General features: G+C 43.4%; 1 protein-coding gene across 2 annotated transcripts in view; it reads left to right on the top strand.

Annotated features, from left to right (window-relative positions):
• The first annotated feature begins 802 nt into the window (after positions 1-802).
• MB21D2 (Mab-21 domain containing 2) overlaps positions 803-25,407 on the top strand; it is a 58,521-nt gene continuing 33,916 nt past the window's right edge. Inside the window, exon 1 of one of the 2 annotated variants that reach the window (XM_082288446.1) lies at positions 803-1,172. In XM_082288446.1, coding sequence (XP_082144572.1) covers positions 962-1,172 — 211 coding nt within the window. In that variant the 5' untranslated portion in view covers positions 803-961. Of the gene's footprint in view, positions 1,173-2,529; positions 2,648-25,407 lie in introns of those variants that run through there. The other variant, XM_082288447.1, reaches the window with a different exon arrangement.

The raw sequence follows: 25,407 nt of genomic DNA on the forward strand, positions 1-25,407 counted from the left end.
GAAGACAGACAGCTTTTCCAGTGGATACACTAAGGTATGTAGTGGATCGTGCTGTATATATTCAATGGTGGGTCAAGGCACAGAAGATCGGGCTGAAGGGAGAAAACCACTGCAGGTTGAAAAGTTAGGAGGCATTAAAAATACATACAGAAGAAAAGGGTGTAGTCTTGTCGATGAGAGAAATGGATGAAGATCAGAGGTCTGGGCTCCTTGCCACAGGCTATTTGACCTCAGGCAAGTCTTCCGAGATCCCATTTCCCTCCTACCCTTTGTCTATGTAGCTCCCAGGAGCTTCGAGGTAGTGTTGGTGTCAAGCGCAGCAGTAACTGTACTTGGTCATTTCTCCTAAGATATACGATAAAATCACTTCTTATATATATATGCATATATGTATATATAAAGCAATCTTCCAGATACCGTAAGAAGCTAAAAAGGAATAAACACAGAATGCCTTGGGAACATGTGGCAGGAGCAGAGTTCCCAGCCAGTTATTAATCCACTTGCAGGACAAGGATTTTGCTGAAGTTTAAAATTAAATTTAAATTTTAAAAAAAAGAAAGAAAAAAAAAAATATTTTATCCCGAGCCAGCGGTCTGGCTCCAGGCTCAGCACCCGCCCGCCGTGACGCCGGCAGCGGAGCAACCCCCCCGCCGCCCCGGCCCGGGGCGGACAGGCCCCGCTGCGCTGCGCTGCGCTCCCCCCCCGGCGCGGCAGCGGGCGGGCGGCTCCGCGGTGCCGCGGGCGCGGCGCGGGCGGGGGCCGAGCCCGCGCGGCCGCTTGTTGATCGCGGCGGCCGGCGCCGCTCCGCGCTCCGCGCCGGCGGCCAGCCCCGCGCCCGGGCTTGTCGCTGCGCCTCCGCTCGCATTCTTCCATTGCAACAGTGCAAACCCCTCCTTTTTTTTTTTTTTTTTTTTCCCTCTCCCTTTCTTTCCTTTTTTTTTTTTTTTTTTTTTTTTTCTTCATGAAGATGGCGGCGCCTCTCGCCAGCAAGGCAGGGTCCGCCGGCACCACCAGCAAGCCTCCCTTCCCGGAGCTGGATTTCCGATCGGGCGCCAGGGTGGAGGAATTAAATAAACTCATCCAGGAATTCACCAAGCACGATCAGAGGGAGTACGACGACCAGCGAGCCCTGGAGATCCACACGGCGAAGGACTTCATCTTCTCCATGCTGGGTAGGGCAGGGACCGTGCGGGGCGGGGGCGATGCCGGCCGGGGACCCCCGGGCAGGGCTCCCGGCGGTGCGGCATCAGCGGACCCTTTCCCCGCGCCGCGGGCGCACCGGGCTGGGGGGGTCCCCGGTCGCAGGGCGGCTCTCACCCCCAGGAAACTATTTTTTTTCTTGTCCTAGCCAACTAGCCTTTGGCAGCGATGTATTTATAAGCACAGAGGAAAGGCTGGGTCGCAGAGCTAACCGGTACTCAAGAAAGACGCCGAGCTAGGAGAGCTGCAGGCGAGGCGAGCCCGACCCTTTATTGTTTCTCCCAAGTGTCGAGGCGTAGGAAACAGTTCCTTTTTTTTTTTTTTTTTTTTTTGACCCCTTATTTTGGTTATTAGACCGGCGGATGCTTGTACAGGAGCATCTCCCGAACTGCCTTTCTTGCTTATGTTGCAAAACTCGCAGCGAGTGGAGCAAGTCAGATTGTGGCGGGGGAGTCCTCATCTGCGTGAAACTTTCAATCGCGGGCAGGGATCCTTAAACCAGGGTGAAGCATGTGTTGGCCCTTGCGGAAATCACCTGGGCTCTGGCATGACTAAGGTTTCTTAAGAGTAATAGTAAAATGCCTAACAGCTCTGATTCTCCACGTAGTCAGTTTCTGATAAATATTTGCCTTGAAGTAACTAAGAAATCACTCAGATGAATAAGAGCCTTCAGGATACAAAAGGATGCTCTTTAACATGCAGATTAGACCTTGAAATCAGTCATCCAAGTTTGAATCATTGTCTTAAACATTCTCTCAAACATTTTTGCATAAACAGCTGCTGTGGCCAGTGGATGGTTCTTTGTAGCTCAGAGGTGCACATACACCCTTAAAGCATACTTTAGCCAAGTGTATGGTCTACATGTACACTCTGGATAACCTACATACTTTTCTCATCCAGAAACACAGAGCTCTCCTACTGCAATAATTATTGTTTTCTGTATCGAAGGATGGTCACTATAATAGACCACTTCCTCTATAGCCATGAACATACCTACGCTCTGTAGTGAGAATCTACCTACCTCTCCTGCTGGTTATCTTGTAAGGTACCTGGATAAGTATAATTGTCTGCTGTATGGGATTTGCACAATTTTATGTGTGTGTTGCTTTTTCACCAAGGGCTGGACAGGATATAGCAGACTAAATTTAGCCTGAGAGCAAGGACAACAAGTTGAAAAGTCAATAGCATGTATATTTATAGTTGCAGTTATAAATATTTTTTCCTTCTGAGTTAAACAACAAGAAAAAGATGTGGTGAAGCCATGGTTGCATGAAAGCCTGTAGGATTTTTGTTCTTGAAAACCTGATCTGGTGGAAGTCATCCCCTATTGTGATCTGATACATTTTTCAATCAGGGCTTTAAATAACTGGCTGAGGAAGCATGACTGGATTGGATGGAGCAAAGAAGAGTGGAGAGAAAACAGCTATAGCTGCAGTGTGGCTAGCAGGTAGAGAAAGCTTTGTATGATCCTGTTTAAGCATAAATAGTCTTTGCAAAATACAGGGACCACAGAATTTCTTCCTGCCTCATGTGGGAAAGGGCAATAGAAGAAAGACAGAAGAATGAACTGGAGCATGCCTTGTATTTCTGCAAATGCATTCTAATGCCTTGCTGTTCATGAAACAGCGAGCCTTAGGCTGTTTAGAAATAATGTAAATTAATGTGGTTGTCTTTGTTAATATAATGACTGGGAGATGAGCATTCTTCGGTTTTAAATGTATAGCTAAACCTTTGGTTTCAACAAAAGCTTTATTTCTGTCTAAGTTGTACCTGATAATTTTCACTAAGTCTTGTTTCTGAATAAAAGAAGAGACTTGAGGACCGAGCCCAGTTCAGAAATGGAGATGGGATGTCTGATTTGTCTGCATTAGACACAGAAGTTGTGTTCATGGGTCAGATCCTTCTTAGCAAAAGAGGCTCTTAAATCTAAAAGGATTTAACTTATTAATAAATAGCTCTTTCCCCTGTGCCTGATCCCTCCCATACATACTGCTCTTATCTCATCGGGTGATGATAGGAAAATTAAACATAGCTTTCCTGATTTAATTACATTGGTGTGTAATTGGTGGATGAATGATAGGTGAGGAGACCTTGTGCAGATTCTCAGATGTTTGTACTCTTCATGGCTTGCCCTCTAGGTCAGATTTTGCTATTAATTTGTATTAACTCTTTTTCATCTGTGTTGTCTTGCCCTGGCTATAAGCAACTGACCTCTGGGAGATCTAGAGAATTGGACTGTGAGAAAATTAGGGAGAGGTACTACTTGTTGTGCATTTGTCCAAAATCATGTGCCCCAAGCATTAGAACAGGACTGCAAATGACTTACCTCCCTGGTAGGGGAAGTGAGTATTTTCTGAATGTGGGTAGTTCCTGGACATTCACAGTCCCTTTCACAGTCACCAAGACCATATGGTCTTGCCAACACCCTACACCAAAACAACAGGTGTATTTTGGTGCCTTTGCTGGGTAACTTCCTGTACTCACACTGAGCTATGACTGGTAAATACTTGTCTCTTTGACTCAGGTATAACTGAGCTTCAGAGGAGGGATGGCTGTAGTAACCAAGAAAAAGATGGAGAAAAGACAGTCTTGTGTGCTGGGCAGAGGGCTGGCTAAGAAAAGCTGAGACCAAGTCTCTGCCTGCTAGTCATGAAAGGAGCTAATTACTTATTCCCCTGATGACTCAATTTTGTGCTTAAATAGTGATAAAAGAGTATTTTTATAAAATGATGATATTACAGTCAATGATATTTTGATTTTTAAAGCAGTTGCTGCCATTGTGATGAGAGGTGCATAGCAGTCATATTAAAAACCTTTTAAGGGTACCTGACCTAGAGAGTATTGTTCTTGCAGTACTCTTGCAGTACAAGTACTTCCAGGAAATTCTTTAATAGACACTACCTGTCTCTTTCTGTTCAGCACCTAAGTAAAAAGTACTTTAATGCACAGATGTGGTAGGCTTAAAAAATACATACATTATGCTCTTGGGAGCTAGAACATTGCATATAAAATAACCCCTTGAAATTTCTAGTGCTATTGCTGCCTCAAACCAGCTCATGTTATTTGGAATACTAACTCTAGAATTTTATTTATTAACAAGAGAAAGGAACAGAGAGAATAAGTACAGACTATATAGAGCTGTATTCTCCACTCCAGGTACACAGCAGGGTTCAGTCATCTGGAGCAATTTTCAAGCTCTTTGGGTTGGTGTTTTGTTTCTATCTACTATGAGGCTTCTCAGCAGAGCCAGAGGATGGATGCTTAGGACTTTTCATGCCATTCTCCTTCCTGAGAAATCAATTCAGCGAAAGGACTAAATTGGTGCTAAAGTGGCCTTTTGGGTTTTTAAGGCCTCTAGTGTATCTTTTTGTCACTTCAGTGGTTACTTCTGTGGGAAGTGCCCACCAGGGCAGGCCATACTTTGAGCATCTGCAACCAGCTGCAAGTTAGAGCTGTTGACAAGACCTCTAGAGAACTTGTCTCAGCACCTGATACAGGAGACATGGTGAGCCTATTCTGAGATCATTTCCTAATTCTCTGGTGTCTGCCTGGTGCTGCGCTGGGTGTTCTAGCAAGTGTTTGTGATAGAGGCAAGTCTCAGAGTGGAAGCAGGGCTGGCATCAGCAAATGATTTCCGCTGCCAATACCAGCTTCCCAAATGGAGTGAGCTACCCTGCTGAGCCCCTGCATCTGTAGCAAGGCTTCCAGCTGTTTCTTGGACTGATGAGCCCCTAAAATATGTGCTGTGGAGGTGCAGATTGCTATGCTGACAACACAGGTGTCCTCACAACAGCTTGCTTTTATCAGCAGCTTCTACAAGGAAAGAATTTTCCAGTCCCTCCCTGTACCTGAGGTCTGTGTAGCAGAACAGCGTTGGCAGTGTGACTCTTGTGTGGGTTTGTGTGGCATTTTTTTCTCCCCTTCCCTACCTGCCATAACTTGCTGATAAAATCTACTGTGGATTAGATTTCAGACATTGTTTGAAGTGTTGCCTGTTTGTCTAGGATACATCATGGAAATTCTCTGGTTCCTGTTGTAGTGTTGAGCTGATGAAATAGCAACAGGATTGGAGTGATCTCTCTAGGGTTAAGTCTTTTGTGTGTGTGCGTCTTCTCTCAAGAGAGGCCAATCATGATAGGAGCACACTGTACTCTGAGGCCTGTGTTAATAAAGGCTCCCTGCTGGCATTCCCTGTGCTGCTGAATGCATAATGCACAGCTGTTAAAAACAACCTTACTGTATTGCAGATTTCATTTCTGGCTTCACTTGTGTCTCCTCTCCCCACAGACCACATATTTCTGTATTTGCACTTGAGGCTGTGGGGGTTTCTTGGTGGTTTTGGTTTTTCTTAATTAGGGGACAGTGTAGTAAAGTGGTAAAGTAAGCCTACAAAGCATTGGTAGTTTCCATTTGGTTCTACCTGTCAGAAATCAACCAATTTCATCTCATTGGGAATTAGTTTAAAAGGTTTGGTAGCCTCCTCTGTCTCTTTGTTCACAGGGGTGCTGGTCCATATATGTGTCATCAGTGAAAACAGATTGAAAATCTTTGTCTCAATTTGTTTTAAGATGCTGGTACTTCACTTGCTCAACTACTGTTTTGAAACATTAGTCTGTGATGCAAAGTATTTAGTGTAATAGCTAGGAACATGTCCTAAGGGCACAAATTCTCGTGGCAGGCTTGTCAGACTGCCCACCGCCTGTTCCTTCAGTCTGTGGAATATTTGTAAAAGATTTGGGTGAATACTTGCCAAGCCAAATTATGCAATTATGTTTTAAGGGCAATTTTATAATTATAGTGGAGGATGGTAACCAGGATACAGGAGTTGTTGAGGTTTTGACTTTTCCTTTTTTTTTTCCATATGACTGCATGAATGCTAAAATATTTGGGGCAATACTAGTCAGAAACCAGTTGTTCAACTTTCTTTTAAGCAGCTAGCTACTTTTATAGGTGAAGCTAAATTAAAGATGACTCCAACATTGTTCAGGAAGGCTGGAGGACATGTTTAATTAGAGCTTTGGTAATCTGCAGGTTGGATGTGTACTCAGAGACCCAGAGTAGCTGATAGACAATGTCCAGTCTGGAGGAAACTCAGAAGGTTGAAGTCCTGCCTGGACTTCTCAAAGGGAATCTCCAAGCTGGTCAATTTTTTTGGACAGTTGGTATTGTCTGTCTTAATTTTTATTTGACAAACACCAGGTTCCTGCTTTGTCTCCTGTACAGCTGAACCTTTTGCACCTTTTCTTGGGCCTTGACATGTGCATTTCGCATTTAGGTGCACCTTTAGGTGCATGTCCCGGTCCTTTTGCTGCAAAGATGCTTTTCCCAGACATACCTCTGGAATCTTTTTCTTCCCAGGTCAGACCCTGCAGGATTGGTTAGGTGAGAAAGTGCCGGGAAGAGATGTAGATCTCTCCAGTCTTGAGTTGCAAGGGCTGCTTCAGCATGACACTGTGAACAGTGATTAAGATGGCAAATTGCACCTTCAAGCATATCTGTGTGAAACCCTGTGGTGCCAGCTGCAGGTGGAGACCTGTCAGGTCTCTCTGAGTCTAAGAAAAAGGACCTTCCATTGAGTCCATCACCTTTGTGTGGGTGATGCTGGTGTATGAAGCTCACTTAAGAAGCAAGAGCTGTAGCTCATTTGCTGTGAAAAGAGAGGCTTAAGAGTTGAATGCATTATATAGGGTGACATATCTCCTGAGATGGGTTTTCCCTTAGCAACAGCTGGGATGGGTTAAGTTCCATGTCCTAAAAGAAAACCATTCATTCTGCCCACTGGTAGCTTGCCCTGCTATCCTCTGAACAAGGAGAAAATTCCTTGAGAGTGACAGTCCCTTCATGTGTACAACATACTATATTACATTTAGACTGTCTTTAATTTGCCTGTCTTTGGGGTATGAAACAAGCAGTAGAGTAGGTGGAGTTCTGGGGAAGCAAAGGGGAGTATCTGCCCTGTTTTTTTCCCTTGGAAAAGCAGAGGACCTATCATGGGAGCTAAGCAGAAAGCAGTTTAGGAGGTTGAATTCACAGAATGTCCTTTAGTGGGAAAAGAGCAGTGAGCCTGTGTGGGAGCAAGGGCAAGAGGGCTGGAAAATGACCTCTAGCTGCATGTCTCAAGTTATTGGTCCAAGTCTTGTCCTGATGACTTGTAGTGTGATGTGAGTTCAGGAGCTGAACTGTAGCTTTATTGGAACTTACAACCATATTTCATAGGTTCCCCATCTTAACTATGTATTTTATATCCAGTGAAGCTTTATGACTTCTGTTAACAGAAACCTCTCTTATTATCTGACTAACAAAAATAGGGGGGTTGGCCTTGGTTTTTTTTTTTGTTTGTTTGTTTTTGTTTTTTTTTTTTTTGCTAATGGAACTAGAAGGCAGCTTATGAAACATTCTAAATAAATCTTTCAGCAGCAGCTGATGTTTCAATTGACAGATGCAGCTTTGGATTTTGCTGTGTTTCATTAAGAGAACTCCACTGTTTGCTTTAATTTCTACCATTCTGTTGCATTCGCTTTTACTGTAAATAGCAATTGTCCTGGTCTGAGTGGATTAATCTGTGCCTTAGTCCTTCAGCCAAACTGACAGGTCTCTGAATCATGTACTTCTGCATTAGATAAACTTTCTGCAGTTCTTTCAAAGCACTATTCCAGTGACTGTGTGGTTGTATAGGAATCATTCAGTTTGAAGAAGATAGATTCCCTGCTCCCCAGCATATTTGACTTTTGAGCTTTTAATAAACACTTGATGCTAAGAAAGTTATAACAATCCTATTAATGCATTGTTTCAACTGTCAGTCTGATTTTAACCTAATTTAAAGCATTTAATTAGTAGGTTGTTAATGCATTTTGTTATAAGCATGCTGGTGTCAAAAGTACAATTTGCATACCATTGCGTGGGGGTGATTGGTTGCTCTAAGGTTCATAATATCCATGTCTTTGACACAGCAGTGGTGGTTACTGCCACCCACTCATGTTTAGGGCTGTGGGCAGACATTTTCACAGCATTGGGTGGCTTCAGCTGGTAGAACAGGAGGTGGGTGGCACCTATTTCAATCTAAGAAAATCATTCTGTGGGTGAAACACTGAGTCAGAGTGAGGACACCCTAGACCACTGTTCTGAACTGCCCCCAAATTATACAAACCTGTACAAGTTTCTGAATATAATGGTACCTAGTAGGCCTTGGTACTATGAGAAGCCTTCCTTGTCTCCTGTGCTTCAGCAGTCTGTGAAAGGTGGGGTGGTACTGGAAGAGTGGAACATCAAGGTGCTGCAGTTTTTCATGACAGGATGGTTTAATCATGCAACCTTCCCATGTAAAAGAAGTCTGGTTTTGAGAGTCTTGCTATGAAAAGTATTTAGATAATGAAGGCAAATAGTTGCCCTGTCACTGGGTGTTGATCTAGTGGCTTTGAGATAAAGTACAATTCAACCTCTGTGAGAGAGATTACAACCTGACCCAGTTCTAACAAGTAATCTTATTTTGTACTGAAGGGATCCCAAAGCAAAATTGGGACAAATTAGTTTAAAGAATGCATCCTGTCCATAGTGTGCATACTGATGCAATTTGGCAGTGTCAGGCAATGTCTCTCAGTTGAAGGCATCAGTTAGGGACAGAAGGCAAGAGAAAAATACGAGACATGGCCAAAACTAGAAATCCTGCTTGGATAGCCATTAGCAGTGAATCTTTTTATTTGTTTTATTTTTCTTGTCCAATGACAAACTTCTAAGGTCATAATTTAGTAGAAAAGTAGAGGTTTATGTGTGGGATGTCATTGGTCTGCCTAGATCTTCTCTACTGTGGCTTGCAGTCAGACCAGACAGAATTTCTTCCACCCACTGATGGAGTGAGAGTTCCTAAATGATTTGGTCCAGAAATGCTGAGCAGCTAGAAAACCCTTGCAGTTTCATCTGGAAATAACAAAGTCAGTTCTTGCTTTACTGCATAATCTGTTAGGCAGTGTGCTTTTTTTTGTTCTAAAATGTCTTCTCTCAACTCTCCTGTTCCTGTTGTGGGATCTTTTGGCACTGCTCCACAACTCTCTCTCAAGGATGGATGTTTTTATTCAGTGGTGCACATTTGACCTGGTTTAGAAAATCAGGTGCTGAGGTTGTGAAGGAGCAGTATTAAACATCTATCAAAAATGCTAAGACAAATATTGCAATTAGCTTCTGTGTGTTTCCCTTCAGCACTTCTACTCCTTGGATTTTAATAGTCTGAAGAGTGATTTCTTTGTGATGCTTTGGGTGACTCCTCTTGGAAATGAATCCTGTGCTAATAGCTCTGGCTGTGTCCGATCCATAGGCACGTGCTTGGAGATATTTTGTGTTTGTTTTGTACCTCACTAATTAATGTATAAGTTAGTGGTAGAACAGCAGGAAAGCTGCCTTTGCTGACACTTCATGAAATAATGATTTAATCCTTTGTGACACATTCCTGCTGAGTGTCAAAGCTGATAACTCTAATCTCTGTCCTTAGCTCAGTGCAACAGGAACCTGTTCCAGAGGGCATTTTGCATGATCTAGCAAGCTCTTGTAGGTACTTTGTGACCAATTCATGTAAACTTTTTTTGTACATCGCCACTCTTGAATGTGATTGTACAGGATTGTCTGGCACACCGAGGAGTCTGGAGCTGAGAGCAAATGAAAGACCTGACTGCTTCACATGAAATAAGGGTTGTCTTGTGAGCAGTGGGGAAATGCCCTCATCTCCTTCTAAATGCACCTCTTCCTTTGCCAGCATTCAGGGCAAGGCATGGTCATATTCATCCAGAGGTGCTCCTAGACTTTAAACTAGTTTGGAAGGGAGAATGATGGACCAAGGGGGTCTCAGTGCCCTGAGCTGGAGGACCATTACTGAGAGAATGATCTGCTCCCTGTCAACCATGAAATTGTGTGGGATCTGCTGCTCCTGCTGCATCCTTAAAAATCTATGGGGCCTGGTGGGATTCATCCAAGAATTTCCAAAGACCTGCTGATGTTATTACAAAACCTCTCTTAATGACTTTTGAGTGATCTTGGGAATCCAAACAAGTCTAGACAAGCTGTCTAGAAGCTGGCAAACATTCCTGATTCTCAAGAAGGGCAAGAAAGAGGACTCCAGAAACTACAGGCCTGTCAGTCTCACTTCAGTGCTTGGTAAAGTTATGGAGAAGATTATTCTGGGAGGTTTTGAAAAACACTTGAAAGACAACACAGTCATTGGTCACAGCCAGCACAGCTTCATGAGAAGAGAGTCCTGCTTGTTGAATCCAATTTCCCTTTATGACAAGGTAACCACCTAATTACCTTTCCATCAGGCACAGCATCGCCAGCCGGGCAAGGGAGGGGATTGTCCCCCTCTGCTCTGCACTGGGATGGCCTCACCTCAAGTGCTTAGGGCAGTTTTAGGCAACACAATATAGGAAAGACATGAAACTATTAGAGAGCATCCAAAGGAGGGCAATGAATGGTGAAGGACCTTGAGGGGAAGCTGAATGAGGAGCAGCTGAGGGCACAGGGTCTGTTCAGCCTGGAGGAGACTGAGGAGACTCAGTGCAGTTACAGCTTCCTCCTGAGGGGAAGAGAAGGGGCAGACACTGATCCCTTCTCTCTGGTGACCAGTTACAGGGCCCCAGGAAATGGCCTGAAGCTGAGTCACAGGAGGTTTAGGTTGGATATTAGAAAAAGGTTCTTCCCCAGAGGGTGGTTGGGCACTGGAACAGCCTCCCCAGGGAAGTGGTCACAGCAGCAAGTCTGGCAGAGCTCAAGAAGAGTTTAGACAATGCTCTCAGGCACATGGTGTGACTGTTGGGAATGGTGGTGTGCAGATCCAGGAGCTGGACTCAGTGATCCTTGTGGGTCCCTTCCAACTCAGCATATTCTGTGATTCTCTGAAACCCACTCCTCTTCGTTCTATGTGATTCTGAAGCCTGGGTGTGGATGCAAATCTGTATGCAGGGATAGCTGAGAAACTGCTCTGCAGTAGTTAGTCCTTGAGATACAACCAGCAAAGCTTGCTTCTGTTCCGGCATGGATTGTGAATTGCTGTTTAAAATAAACTTTTGGTTTAATGGTATTAAAAAGAAAAAAGTGCAGCTCTGCAAATAGAGACGAGAATGTCACTGTAACAGCACTTCAGGGCCTCTGAAATTCATCTTTTAAAGCTGCATACAGTGTGCTGAATGGCAGATCAGGTATTGGTATTGGCCCCTTGATATAAGGCCCTTAAAGCTTGAGTTGCTGAAATATCTGTGTTTTGTAGACAGTAGGACAACCATGTGCTAAGCAATCAGTAACTAGAGGAAAATAAGAGCAATGCAAGTCTCTCTGCCAGTGCAGCATGTCTCTGACTAGCTGAATTAAATGCCCATTTTTTTTTCCAGTGTGCGAGCTGTAATGCACATCTAAGTGCATTATTGAGAAAAAGGAACCATTACAATTTGATTGAGCATCTCTCAGAGGCTTGCATTATGTAATAACTTGTCTGTAAAAGTTTGACCCTGAACCCTCTTTTTTTCTCAATACCCTGTGAATTTTTTTGGATGTGCAGTTGAAGCAACAGCATTACAGTGAAACTAACCCCTTTGACACAGGCTTGTAACATCAAAGAAAGACTTTTTCTCTGCAGTTATTTTCATTGTCTTGGGGAGAGATTCATATGTGCTATATAAACACTAAGCAAAACTATTTTCATATTATCAGAGCTGCAGAGATACATTACAAGTTAGTCTAGAAAATCAAAGTTAAAAATAATTATTTTGATCCTCTTAAACCTAAATTCTGGCTCCGAACTGGGGCACTCATGAGTTGCTTTAAAAACTAGAAAAACCTTCTCACTCCTTCACCCAAGTCACATACAGGAGATCTGGAATCATATTTTTATCTAAGCTGCTTAACAATTCAGGTAAAAAATTCAATATTTAAAAATCTGCTCTTATGCTGAGACCAGTCTTTTAAGACATTGCTTGTATATATATGAATCACTCTATTGTTCTGTGTATGTCACCAAGTTCTCAATTTCTTTTAAGTAACTCTTTCTTTACCTTTAAAATGTGTATATGCCTTTATTTTATTCTGTGTGGAGGTCTCACCCCCTCCCAACAGAGCTGTTCCAGTGTGACAGGCTTCACTGGGCCAAGGCCAGCACTGCTTGGCGAGGACTGTAGGAGTCCTATGGAAGAGATTTCTGTCTGAGGGAGACAGGAGTGAGGGAGACAAATGAAGAAAATCCCCAGACCCACAGCATGTTGATAGACCTCCTGTTGTTCTTAATTCGTGTCTGTAAATGGCACTGGTTTCCGCTGTTGTGCATCAAGACAATAATAAATAACAACCCTTAGCATTTATATACCACTTCACAATTTTCAGTGTGTTCAACACACATTAACTAATTCAGCTGAGATGCACAGATTCTGTGAACAAAACTACTCTTCTTGCAGCCCAGGGGAACTTTTTATTACAGCTGGGACAAGGCTTTTCTTTTTACCCTTAACTGGAGCTGTGGCAGTAATATTCTGTACAGAGCCTGTGTCTTTCTTCCTGAATGTTTCAAGCATTTGCATGTATCCCTGTTTGCACAGGAATTGGACTACTCCCAAGTCATATGTGATACTATGAAAAAAAATGTGCAGTAGACTTGTCTTTATGATTTGTGCCACAAATATGCAGACTCAGGGTTAATAGATTTGTGGTTTCAGAAGCCACTGAGTTAGCAAAGATGTGGCATCATTAAGTGCACCTTTCTGTACTTGCATAAGGCCTTCAGGGATCACCATCTCCAGTGGTCCTTGAGGCTCAGGAGGGGAATAAGGCTCTGTTCATTTTGACTACATTGGTTCATCACACCATGTGCTGAAGAGAATTGAGGATGCTTGGTGGTTTTGGTGCACTAGGTTCACCACCTGCTAGGCCACCAACCTGTCTTTTGGGGCAGGAGAAAGCTCAACAGAAGCCTATTGCCATGTCAGAGGTGTTTTGAAGGCAATTAAAGACATTATGCCCTATTATTCATAATCCTGAATTCCAGACATATTGTTTGGGGTCCCAGACATGCACTGGCATGATTGCAATCTGTCTGGCATTTGACTCGTTTTCTGCCTTGGCATTTTGCATATGTGTATAGAGCTGGTGAGAGGAAGTTTGGTGCATCCCTGTCTGCATCTTCAAGCTGGGCCAGATTGGTTCCACATTTTCTTTCCAAGAATAGCACCATTTTAGCATTCCATTAGGGTGACTAGAAGATAAGCATCTTATTTAATCAGGTCATATAATGTAGGATTAGTGGTTTACCTTGGAAATAACTGATTTGTAGTCTTTGTAAATTGATGCCTGGTACTTCAGAGTGGCTTTAAGTTGTAACTCTTTTTTTAATCCAAGAGGTTTAGTTATAGCTAGTGGTCACACTTCTGGATTACCTCTTTGTCTAACCTTTTAATAACTTTCTGATTTAGAAGTGGTGCCTGCAGGTTTGGCCTGAAACTGATTCTGCAAGACCAGCATAGAGTATAATTTTCCTGTAAATGGTTGTATGAACAGGAACACCATTAGCCTTTTAGTGACCTAATTACGCAGGAAGGTAGCAGTGCATTTTGAGGTCAGAACTCTCATCTTGCTACAGTTCTTCCTTCAGCTAACAGTGCATGAGAGAAGAATAGCATGTTTCTTGCAGGTGATGATTTCTCTTTTAGTGGCTTTGATATCCTCATTTTGTGTTTGAAGGTAATGTGCAGATTGCTGGGTGGCATCACTCAAAATGACTGACTGAGCTGCTGTTACATGTGAAGATGTCTCCAAGACAACTAATTTCCTGGTCAAACAGCACATTGGCTTCTGCCACAGGACATTTTAAGGGAGCTGGTGAGCTGAAGGAGCAAAATATTTTAACAGTTAATTATTAGCACTATAGCTGCCAAATGCAGCTCAGAGTCTAAGGCTGAAAATGTTCCTATTAAACACTGCAAATTAATAACTTAAAAAAAAAAAAGGATTGTGTTATTTGATTAGCAAACTGATTTATCAGAAAACTTCTACCAAATAATAGGAATTAATTCCCTACCTTCACAGTTCTTTTCCTCTAGTTGCTATATGTGGAATTTACAGATCTCCTTTTACTGTCATATTTCATTGTTCTATGTCCCTGCTACCTTTCAACTTTGCTTTTTAAGTATTAGTGTTAATTAGTGTTAATACTTATTATTAGTATTATATATTTTTTCTAAAATATATCCAAAAAATCAAGTGTTTGTTTCCATTTTCCTTCTGTTCTAAAACTCAGAAAGGTTTAGTGACCATTCTATTCTAAAGGTAGGATAATAAAAGCTTGAAGCATTGGATTTTTTCCCCTGTTTTATCCCCTCCTCCCAGTCCCCTTTGTCTCCAGAGGAGCAGTGTTACTGAACAGGTGTAGAGCATTTAGAATTTTTTCCTCTGCATTTCAGATTTTAAACTTTTCTTATTAAAATATTCCTATGCCCACCCTTTTCCAAGGTACTTGGTCCAAACCAAAATCAAAAATACCCACATTTTTTCCTGCCCTCCTTGAAATGCTTGGCTGTTCTGCTCAGCTGAACAAACCCTATCTTTGTCTTTGCTTTGGAATAAGAAACAAGTAGGCTTGTTGATTTCTGCTGCATGGATACTCTCCTCCCTCACAGAGATGTAGTGGTTATCAGGGGTAGGGTGGGAGCCGCTGGCTGCTGTTTTCATGAGATCTCCAGGAGGCTGCTGCCGTGTGGATCTCCAGCCCCAGAGACAGCACAGACTGAAGGAACACGAGCAAAATACGCTTTGTGCAATGGTGGGTAGTGAGAGCACAGAGACTGCTATGCTGAGAACGCTTGAAGGTTTTCAAACGAATGTGCAGGAGAGACAGGGAGTTGTGTCCCTGCCCTGACCTCTGTTCCATGGCACATCTGAACCTGAATTCTCAGCTAATAACCCCTAAGCTGCCTTCTCTGAGCGTGCCTGCATTTGCTGGGGAATTTTAGGAATGTGGACTTCAGCACAGTGTTGCTGCTGCTCACCCTCTGTTCAACTAAGAGCTTTAGAAGCTGGTGTGGGGTTGGTATTGCCAGGATAAAACCCCATTGTGGTTTGCAGTATTCTTTAACTGAAGATTTATTTTCCTGGGTAAGGTTCCATTTAGAACAGCAGGAATCAACATCAAAGAGCTGGAGAAAGGCCTCTTCCCTTTCCCTGACACTAGCACAGCTTCACCCCTCTCCCTTCACCATCCCCTCTCCCAATTCCTTTGTTTTTAAGGCATTACAACTTTAGTGACTGAAATATTGAAGGGACTGTAGTTAGTGTTGTATTGCTCACAATTACAGGGCAACTGATCTAAGGAGGTAAGAGGAGAAAGCCTGTGGGAGGGTAGAGCTGGTATCACTGATGCAAACCTCTCTTTTGATGTCCCCTCCATGCTGATGCAGCTCCATCTTTAGCCTCCAGCTACTTAAATTGTTCCTGTTGGAGGATGTGGGAGGTCTGCTCTTGACCCATATGGGAGGAAGTTAGGAAACCGGTCATACAGGCCCCACCACCTGCTTGGCTTTGTGCACGGCTCTGTGAACTGTGTGCCTTTTTCTGCGTGTGTCTCACAGGGCAAGGCAGCAGGAGTCTGTGGGTTTGTTTTGTAGCAGAAATGGTAACAAGGACACTCCTTAGTCAATTCCTGTCTCTGTTTCTGGTGGATAGTTGAAGGTCCTCCTATTTGCTTTGAAAACCAGCTGACAAAGGAAGGCAAAGCAATTTGTGTCCTCAGCATGGCAGAACAATCATGTGACCAGCATCTCTGAAAGATCCCAGCAGCGCATCTTGGAGTCTCATCCAAACCGTGTGAATTCAGAATTCCTAGACATGCAGGCGTTCAGTGCCACACTTGATAACTAGTGCTTCAAGCTATTTGAGATACTAAAGGCAGTATGAGAAGCAACCTTTGACCAAAATGAAAACCCAGGGTGATTCTGGAGGAAACTCTAAGATTGTTTTCAAGGTTGATGCTATTCTGTTGTGCACCAAGGAAGATAATGTTCCAGATTTGCACTACAGTTCAGCATTGTTCTTCCTTATTCCTCATTTCTTGGCCCCATCTATTTTAACTGGCAAATATTGGTTGCTTGAGCACCTCCTTTCATGACCTTGTATCTACTCATCTAGGTGCTGGACAAAGCAGGGGTTTGACGCAATCCAGGGCTTGTGTTCTGTATAAAATGCACTTAAATTTGTTCCTGGTCATCTTGCAGCAGAGCTATTTGTGCCCTGCCTATGGCCTGGCTTGCAAGCTGCAAATGTCTGGACAGGATTTATTATCTCTGACCATAAAATTTTAAACTGCTTTTAATGGTTGATGTTAAATCACTGCTGCCCTGATTCCAATCTCTCTGCAGAATTTCTGAGTTCCTAGGAAGGCATTTTCTCTGCCAGCAACCTTTGGTTTCTGAGAAGGATAGAGGCAAGTTACAGGGCTGTTCACAGGATGATGAAGCACTAGTTTGGTGAGAGACCTGTGTGCTGGCCAATGTCCAGGCATCTGTCTGGCTCCAGAGAGCAGAGCCAGGCAGACCTGGTACGGCTATGATGTGACTGAGGGATGTTTGTATTGGTGTCTGGGTGCAGACACTCCGCTGGGACACAGGAACTGAGTGTCTCTGCTCTTGGCTTTGTTCCTCACTGATTGAAGTATCTTTGATGCAGCAAGAAAACTGAAATTCAGTGTTTCAGCACTGAGCTGCTTACAGCAAGCTATTTTGTTTTTGTACATGTCTAGTAAATACTGTTCAGTGTTGTCACTCAGTGTGGCTTTGTCCCTTGCTGCTGGGAGTCTGTATAGATTTCTCTTGAGACTGGTGAAATGCTTCCTCCTCATGAGATGCACACTGTTCTAGCTGAGGCTGTTGTCTGTCACCTTTGCCTAGAGAGCAGTGGAAGCACTAAACCAGAATCTAATGTTTCTCAAATCAATTAATAGTCTTAAAGCCCTTTTCATCAACATGCAAAGACAGCTGTGGCAGGTGGGCAGGAGATGACTTCCTTGCCAAGGAGGGGGAGATGCCTTCTTCTATGCTGCAGGTGTTTGCAGGGGAGGCAAAGAGCCATCCAGGGCTTCCCACTCTCAGGCCTATGCACTTTACACTGCTCCATCTTCCTCACAGTAACCTAGCTTTCCATTTCATCAGCAGGAGTACTGTTTAGTGTGTTTTGCTTTAACCCAAAGCTGGACATCATAGAAAATTTTCATCCAAGACTAGGCTGGTTGGAATTGTTTGACATCAGCATATCAAAAAAGGTTGCAAGAATTTACAGTATGCTGTGATAGTTTTCCAGAGCTTGTGCTTGACTGAAGCAAGATAACGCCTGTCTCTAATATGCTGTTTAAACCCACGGTTCATAGCAGTGCTTGTAGTTACAGCAGTTGGAAGCAATCTTCTGGACCAGAGTAGCCAGAAGCTTAAAACCATCTTATATTTGATAATTTTCATCTTCTGGAAGATCTGTGCTATCTAACTCGGGGGTTATTTCACTTCCCTTATGGTGGGCAAGGCAGGCTATCATCAGTAGAGACTGGTGATCCTGGACCAGGGTTTAAGCAAAACCACTTTCAGCAAGAATGCTTTCCACAAGTGGTTCTGCCTGTCTGAAGTTAAAAGGAGACTCTGACTTTTTCTCTGCTCATTCTCACACCTCTAAAGGTTGAGCAGTCCATTTTAACAGTGCTGCCGTATGGCTTCTTCCCATATTAGAAAGGAAGGTGCTGAGTATGGGCATCCCAGGGTGCATGCGTCTGTCTGTCTGGACCTGTCCCATCAATTAAACAGGAGCTGACGTCATATTTGAAGGTCAGCTGTTTTATAACCTAATATTACAATTTTTTTTTTCCTCTGGGTTTATTATCTCTCTCCAACCTGCAGCTCGGCACCATCTGGTGCAGGCACACAAGGGAGAAAGATTAGAGAAAGTAAAGCAGCTTTGTTCGCTTCCCCCATTGCTTCCGATGTACAGAGGAGTCGGCAGTCTCTTGCAATATTGAATTTTAAGTGGTGGGAAGGGCTGGATCCTCTTTGCTGTCTGAGGGAGGGAAAAATAGTCTGTGCTTACCAGCGATCTGTCAGGAAGTGTCTCAGGATTCCACTTACTGTAGCCACAAAGTGCAGTTTGCTGCATTTTAGTCTATATTTAGTCTTGGTTTTTTATGACCTGTTTTTCCCAGCACACATATTTTCTTTACCTGTAAATTGCCAGAAGCACTCCTAAATGAGGTACATGTGCAGTGCTAACCCCGCCTAAAGTCTCCTTTGGAGGTGAAGATCTCCGAACACCTGAAGTGCATTTACACCTGACAGAGCCAGGCTGTCACACTACAAGCATGTTCTGCCACACCGAGATAGCTCCATCTTCCCTGGTGGCACCTGTCTGCACAGACCAGGGAAGTGAATGTTTACTTACCCAGCCTCAGCCTACAGGGAAGACACACCAGTTGTTTCCATTTCATAGGCAGGGTTGGGTTGCACACAAGCTTCACCGTCTCTCCCATCCTCCCTCCTTCTTTTTCTCTGTCCATCTAGAGGTGTGATTGCTTTCAGTCCAAACTGCATGATGATTGTTTTCTGGAAAAGCAAAGCTCTTTCCTTTCCAGTAAGAAAATGATAGTAATTCAAGAATGCTGATCTCCTTGTTTCCAAATAAATTTCCTCTTTTGAAATTCTACTGTTGTTAGTTCAAGATTCTTTATATAATGGGAGAAGCTAGAAACTAATGTCATTTTTTCTTAAAAGAGTAAAACTAAAACTAAATCTCCTCAAAACCCCCGAGCTGATCTATTCTCCAGAAATTAGGAATTTGTATGAAGTGTCCTTGACCTAACAAAACCACAGTTTAGGAGAAGGCTACACAGAAGCAGAGGAAAGGTGGACATAAAAGAGTCTCTATGCCTTATGATACAGTGCCATACATATGCCATGAATCACAGTCAGCCAATTGTTTTCGTAATTAAACTTTTTTATTTGTGTCCATCTGTTTGTGTCCGACAGTTATCTATCCTTTCCCAATAGCCAAATACAATAGTTATTTATGGCTAAAGAAAATTTGTTTCAAAATAGTCAAATGCAAACTTTGCAACATTGAAGAAAAGCAACAATATACCAGTTTGCAAGTACGCCTGTTTTTCCTGTCCCCAGCATCTTGATTTACACAAGGTTCTCCCTAGGGAAGATCCATAGTAAATGGAACAATGCTTCCTGCATTTCTTGACAAGTTTTCAGGTTTGTGAAGTGCTCTTTTCCAAGTAGTGAGTCAAACTGAAGTCTCCACACATGACAGTGAAGAGTTGAGAAGACAGATGCACACAATGGAGGGCCTGACCATGTTACCACAGTCTTCCTAGTGTGAATCGTCATCACCTTGAAGTGAGCTTGAAAATGGTGCTATGGATTCTCATTTGCAGCTTAACTTTGAAACCAGTTGTTTTAAGTCCTGTTAATATTTTTTAAGACCGTTCTTGAAGTAATTTTAATCACTCACAACAGTTTACAACACATTTTGTTTCCAGTTCAGACTGGCTCTGTTTTCTCTATATTTAAGCACTATGTAAGTAAAAAACCCAAACCTTTCTTTGTGCTCTCTTGCCATGAGGGAAGACTAGAGCTAGGAGATACTGAAATGGTGTTCGAGGAGAGAGAAGGAAAGTGTCTGAAAGGTTTGACTCTTTTTTGCAAGTTTGCTTAGTTGTTTTTAGTGCCCAAGAGAAACAGAGAGATGAAATTTTTTTATTATTCAGGTCATATTGTGGCCTTTGCAACCTAAAATTCTCTTAGACATATTGCTTATGTACTTCTGGTGCTCTCTCCAAAGAGATCTCTCACTTCCCTTTTCAAGGACAGTATAAGACAGCAGTGCTTGGCTTGGATCACTGCAAAATCCTCTTATCTGTCTGCTCTCATTTTATTTTTCCTCCAACTCTTGCAGTGTCTTCATTGGCATTGAAAACATGCAGCCAAGGTTGATGAGGGCAAAACTTAAGCTTTACCTTAACTTCTATCTTAACTCTTTGCAGCTTTTTTCAAGGAGGTCTGTGAGTGAGCAGAGCTATTAAATCCTTCTCTTCTTAATTTTTTTTTTTTTTTTTTTTAATTTCTGTCCCCATGCAGCAAGTAGTTTTAATCTGCCTTTTAAAGAGCTGAGAGTTCAGTCACTGATTTGGAATGGCATACTGTGCCTGGTGGTGCTGGGCACTCTGCAAGGAGCTTGGGTTCCTCCATCTCTTTAGTTTTTTCTTCTGGACACCAGAGGATGCATACACGTTATGATTACTGCAGGTGAACTTGTACTTGCTGGATTGCCAAATGTCAGGCTTCAGAAAAGAGGCAGCATGATAGCTGGCTTTGCTACCCAAGACTTCTGTCCCAGAAGAGGGTCCATGTGGCTCCTAGTGCTGTGACCAGCAAGGCACCCACACTGTCTGATGATGTCCTGGCAGGGAATGAAGCAGCAGTGCTATTGCACCTGATACACATCCAGCAGAGCCATCCCACAAGGGTCAATGGCTAGCAGTAATACTTAAACCAGCTTTTCATGCTGAAATAGAGGTTTTTGGTTTATATTGCCAGTACCTCTAGGACTCCTTGGTTGGGGACAGAGCCCCGTTGTACTTCAGTCTGTGTAAAGATCATTTGAAAACTGCAACCTTTGCTTTTAAGATGTTTTCAGGAAATAAGTAGCAGAAGCATTTTTAGTAGTCTTGTGCCTTCTGCTGCTTTGTTAACTTTCACTTTCATTGGACTGTATTAACCATTGACTGGACTGTTTGTAGTTGCTTGGTGTTTTGATTGTTTCTCTCTGCATCTCAGCAAAAAGCCCTGCTGACAGTCTCTCAGGGTTTGCTGTATTTGTTTTTGGAGGTTCCTCTGTTGAGGGATTTGGCAGGGATTTGCTCACTGTCTCTAGTAATAGTTGAGGTGGTTTAGTGAGTTATGAAGAATAAACTGGACTGATTTCCCTTTTGCAATCAGGCTGAAAAGCTGATTCCCTTGGTATGCAGCATGCTTAAGGCCATAAGCCCAGCTGCTATCAATTTTACCTTCTCCTCCTGTGAAATTGCTAAAGAAAAGATGTTTTCCAGATCATGTGTGTGGAACAGATGTGGCTTATATTACTAGATGATTCAGCTAAGACTGGTGCCAAAACATTTTCCAGAACTCTCAGCTGGGAGTTGGGTTGAGAGAAGGAATAACTTGATAGAAATGCTGGGCTGGCTCTGCCATCCATATCTGTAACTGCAGCCACATCAGGTACAGTTCCCTTTGATGTAGCAAAGGCCTAACAGAGTGATGGGATGAGGGGTGCATTGAGGTCTTGTGCCATGATGCCAGGGAGGCATGGGAGATGTGTGACCAGAACTGGGTGCTGCCAGCCTGGGAACCTGAAAGAAATACAGAAATGCATTTGCAATAGGCTTGGTTAATGTGTGGAGGTGCTTACACACAGCCTGTGTGTGCTGCTCCCACTGCAAGTGTTCCTTTATAGTCAAATACCATCAGCACAGAGATCACTGGGGTCCTCTTGGCCAAGTGTATTTCCTTCCACCTTCTGCTGAGATGGAGAAAATTCTGTTTTCATTAATAGGAATGTGATTAGCTCACCTATTTTTCCCTTTGTAGTCACACTTGGCAGTTTCCCAGAAAGCCATTGGAATGAGCTTTTCTAAGGCTATATGTATACATAGAATCATGCCAGAGATGGGACTGGGCAGTTGCCTGAAAGTCTGGCATGGTAAACACACATTTGTTTGTTTAAAACTTGCTTATATGCAGACTGAGGAGTGCAGAGAATGAGCAGAAGTGCTTGATCAAATTCAGTCAGTATGTCTTAACAACATGGCTCTTTGGACTTTACTGCTGATGTTGTACATTGGAGCACTTTAACCCTAAACCTGGTTAAATGTTTATACATGGGTGAAGTCCAAGTGAAGTGTTCTGATGGTGGTGCCTGGGGAGTATAGCCCAAAGAGGAGAAACTGGTTATTTTGTAATCCATAATAGGGAAGTCTTAATCTCAACTGCTGAGCAAGACATGGTTTTACTGCACACAGGGCATTTATGGGGAATACAATGTAGCAAGGCTTGGTACCAGAGAATGTGGAGTCTATAGACTTGTGTCTATGACTGTCAGAAAAGACATTTGTGCAAAATGTTTGCAGGGTACCAGAAGCCTCCACCAGCCAGAACATGGGGTACTAGTAGCCTCACTCATGGATGCATCAAAGGAAGGAAATGTCTACAGGGGATGGTGGGAATTGTCTCCTCTCCATGTTCCCAGAAAAACTTTAGCTCTGTCAGTCTTCTGCTGAAATACATACTACATTCTGCCCTAATAAAGAAAACTATAGGAAGAACTACGGGTTTTTTTCTGCAGCTGCTGAGTCAGGAGGGGGTGGAGATGAGAAACTCAGGGTTGTCATTCTGGTCCCATGGGAAAGCAGTTCACAGCTTGGCACAATAGTTGCTCTCAGTATTTGTCCTCTGGGAGCTCATTCTGTGGTTTAGCAATCCTATCTACCGTCCATTAGAAATTAGGATACCTGCCTATTGCTGTTTGGTTCTGGACTGTGGTCTATAAATCAGATCTCCTGTGGCTGTGAGCAGAGCAGCCAAAAAAGTAGTCTCTACCCAATGGCACTGCTACAGCTCCTGGTAATTTGAAAGAGGTCAAGTGTGGCAGGCTTGGGCTACTGCACACTGTTGCAGGCAACCTTGGTATTCCGTGGGAGATGGTGATCTTTTGAACAGTGGATGGTGCTCCCCATGCTCTGTAGCTGCCTGTTGAGGGGGCACTGTTTGCACACTCTGCCATGCCTCTTTCTATGGAATTATTAAATAAGGCAGTTGGGATCCCAGCTGTGCTCTGGCTTCTTTTGTGCTTAAAATGTCTGTTCTCTATCCAGCCAGAGGAGATTTTCATGCAGCTCAGAGTTCAGGGGCTGGTGCTTTCAAAGCAGGAGGCTTGATGTCCTTTCAGGTTAGTAAGGGCAGGCTCTGTCAGCAAATTCTTGCAAAGGTTCTTTCACTTTTTTTCCAGGAAGGCTTTTTCCTGCCTTTGCCTGTGTCTGAGCAAAAGGCGGCACCAAGTGGCAAAGAGACTGGGCTCATGCTGCAGGGCTTCAATGGCAATTCAGTTGCATCTCTTGCATTTTTTGGTGATGCTGATGGAAGAGCTTGCAGTAGGGGCGGGGTTAATACTGCTTTTGTGTTGCTACCAAGTTATTTTTAATGATAGAGTACTTTTTGGCCCCTGGAATTTCACTCAGAACTGCATGCATGCTTTGGTGCTAAGCAGTAAAATGCTGCATATTGCAGACTGAGGTGTGCCTTGATAGGTGAAAAACCACCCAGTAACCACAAACCCAATCCCAGCTGGATACAAAGATGAAGTAAAACATATTTACCAAGTTTATAATCACTTTTATCACAAAGATTCTGAATTAAAGTGTGGGTGCTATTTGGATAAAGAGGCTGTTTCATGTATTCCAAGTGTGAAAGTTTTTAGTCACTCTGAATAAGTTGCTGCAATATCAGAAGTTTGCAGTCTCCTCCCTAGCTCTGCAACCATTGAATAGTGGAGAGGATAGAGTAAGCAAAAAATATTATTTGAAGGAAACTAATTTCTCTCTGCTCCACCTCTTCCTGTGAGCAAAAGTAGGGGGAAGGCACAATGAAGACATCTGTTTCTTTGAACCCACTCAGAGACTTGCTTGGTAATAAAACTAGGGGAGAGGAGGAGAAGCTATTGGTGCTGCTCAAGTGGTTGCTAATCGCTTTGAGTACTGAGGGGGTGAGCTTTTATGATGTTGACCTTCTTAGGAGATATTGAAAAGAAGCTGGCACTGACCTCTGCCAGGATTTAAATCCAGGAGGTTCAGAATCCCTTTGTGCCCCTTTCAAAGAGGAGACAAATCTCTGTGGTAGCCTCACTCTCTCCTTCCCTCAGGGTAGGCACCTCAGCTGTACTGACCCAGATACTGCGCTCTGCTCTCCTGGATGAGCCCTTCACTGCCTGTGTAGCACCATGATCAGGGCTGCAGCAAACTAAACGGGAGTCTTGCAGATAAAAAAATTATCCTGTGCCCTTAACTCCAAGCATGCCCTGACTCACATCCACACTTTGCTCTTGTTATGTGTAGTGCTTAAAATCTTGTGTGTAACAGAGGGCTGCAGGGTCCTCCCCATCCCCCCACTCTTCCTGCCTAATCTCATTGTGCTGCTTAGTCACAGCAAAGACCCCTCTAATGGGTTTAAGTGGCCATGCTCCTGGCTGGCTGTGCTGTGCTTTCTGTCCAGCCTGGGATGGTGTGTGTAAGTAAGAGATGAAGCTGCACACATCTACTGCCTCTGAGTTCTCCTGAGTGTCAGCAGGTGCCTGCATGAAGATTAGATTTCCCTCTAAGTGTCATATCTGGAAACAAAAGCCTGTTAAAAAAATGCCAAGGGGGTGATACATTATTCTCAAGCTAACAAAACGTGGCCGAGAACGCTTCTGTGAACCCGGCCACAGAAGGCAGGGGCAGATGGTTCCTTATGAGCCTTCCCAGGCCCTTAAAAGTGTCGTAATGCATAAACCAGTGGTTGTGGCACACACTGGCACGGGTAAGGTTGATGAGGGACATTCTTCAGCTGTGGATTTCGTGTCTTCTCTGTATTCTTCCATGACATTCTCCCTTAGCTAGCAAGGAGCTGTCAGAGAAAGGCCATTGGGAGCTGGTATAAAGTATATAAGCCTGGAATGTTTGTTCAGAGTGGGAATGGCTCTGACTTAACCAAAGGTTACAAACAGGCAGCTTCTAAAGAGAAGAAAGATGTCTTTGTGCAGTGATGCAAGGAGCAGGTTTGCCAAACCCACACAGTGGAGGAGAAATAGGGACTTTGTTACTGTAGGCAGCGTTGGAGCATGATGATGTGATTTAAAGTTATGGGGTTCTCTAATTTGTGGCTATAAACCATAGGAACACAGGGCTACGGGAGCCCCCAAATACCTCCCTAAGCAGTAATTGGTGACATAACATTAAGGCAAGACACAGCACCACATCATTACAGTGCACAGAGTGTGAAGTTGAGCGAGGTAGAACGGCTAGGCTGCTTTAGGGGGTTGAAAAAGAATGAGCCGAGCATTGATGGAAGAGAGGCAAGTGAGGCTGGTAAAGCAATAGGCAAGAGCAGAGGCTGGTACTGAATTAAT

This window comes from Coloeus monedula (assembly GCF_965178545.1).
Source record: "Coloeus monedula genome assembly, chromosome: 10".
Lineage (NCBI taxonomy): Eukaryota > Metazoa > Chordata > Aves > Passeriformes > Corvidae > Coloeus > Coloeus monedula.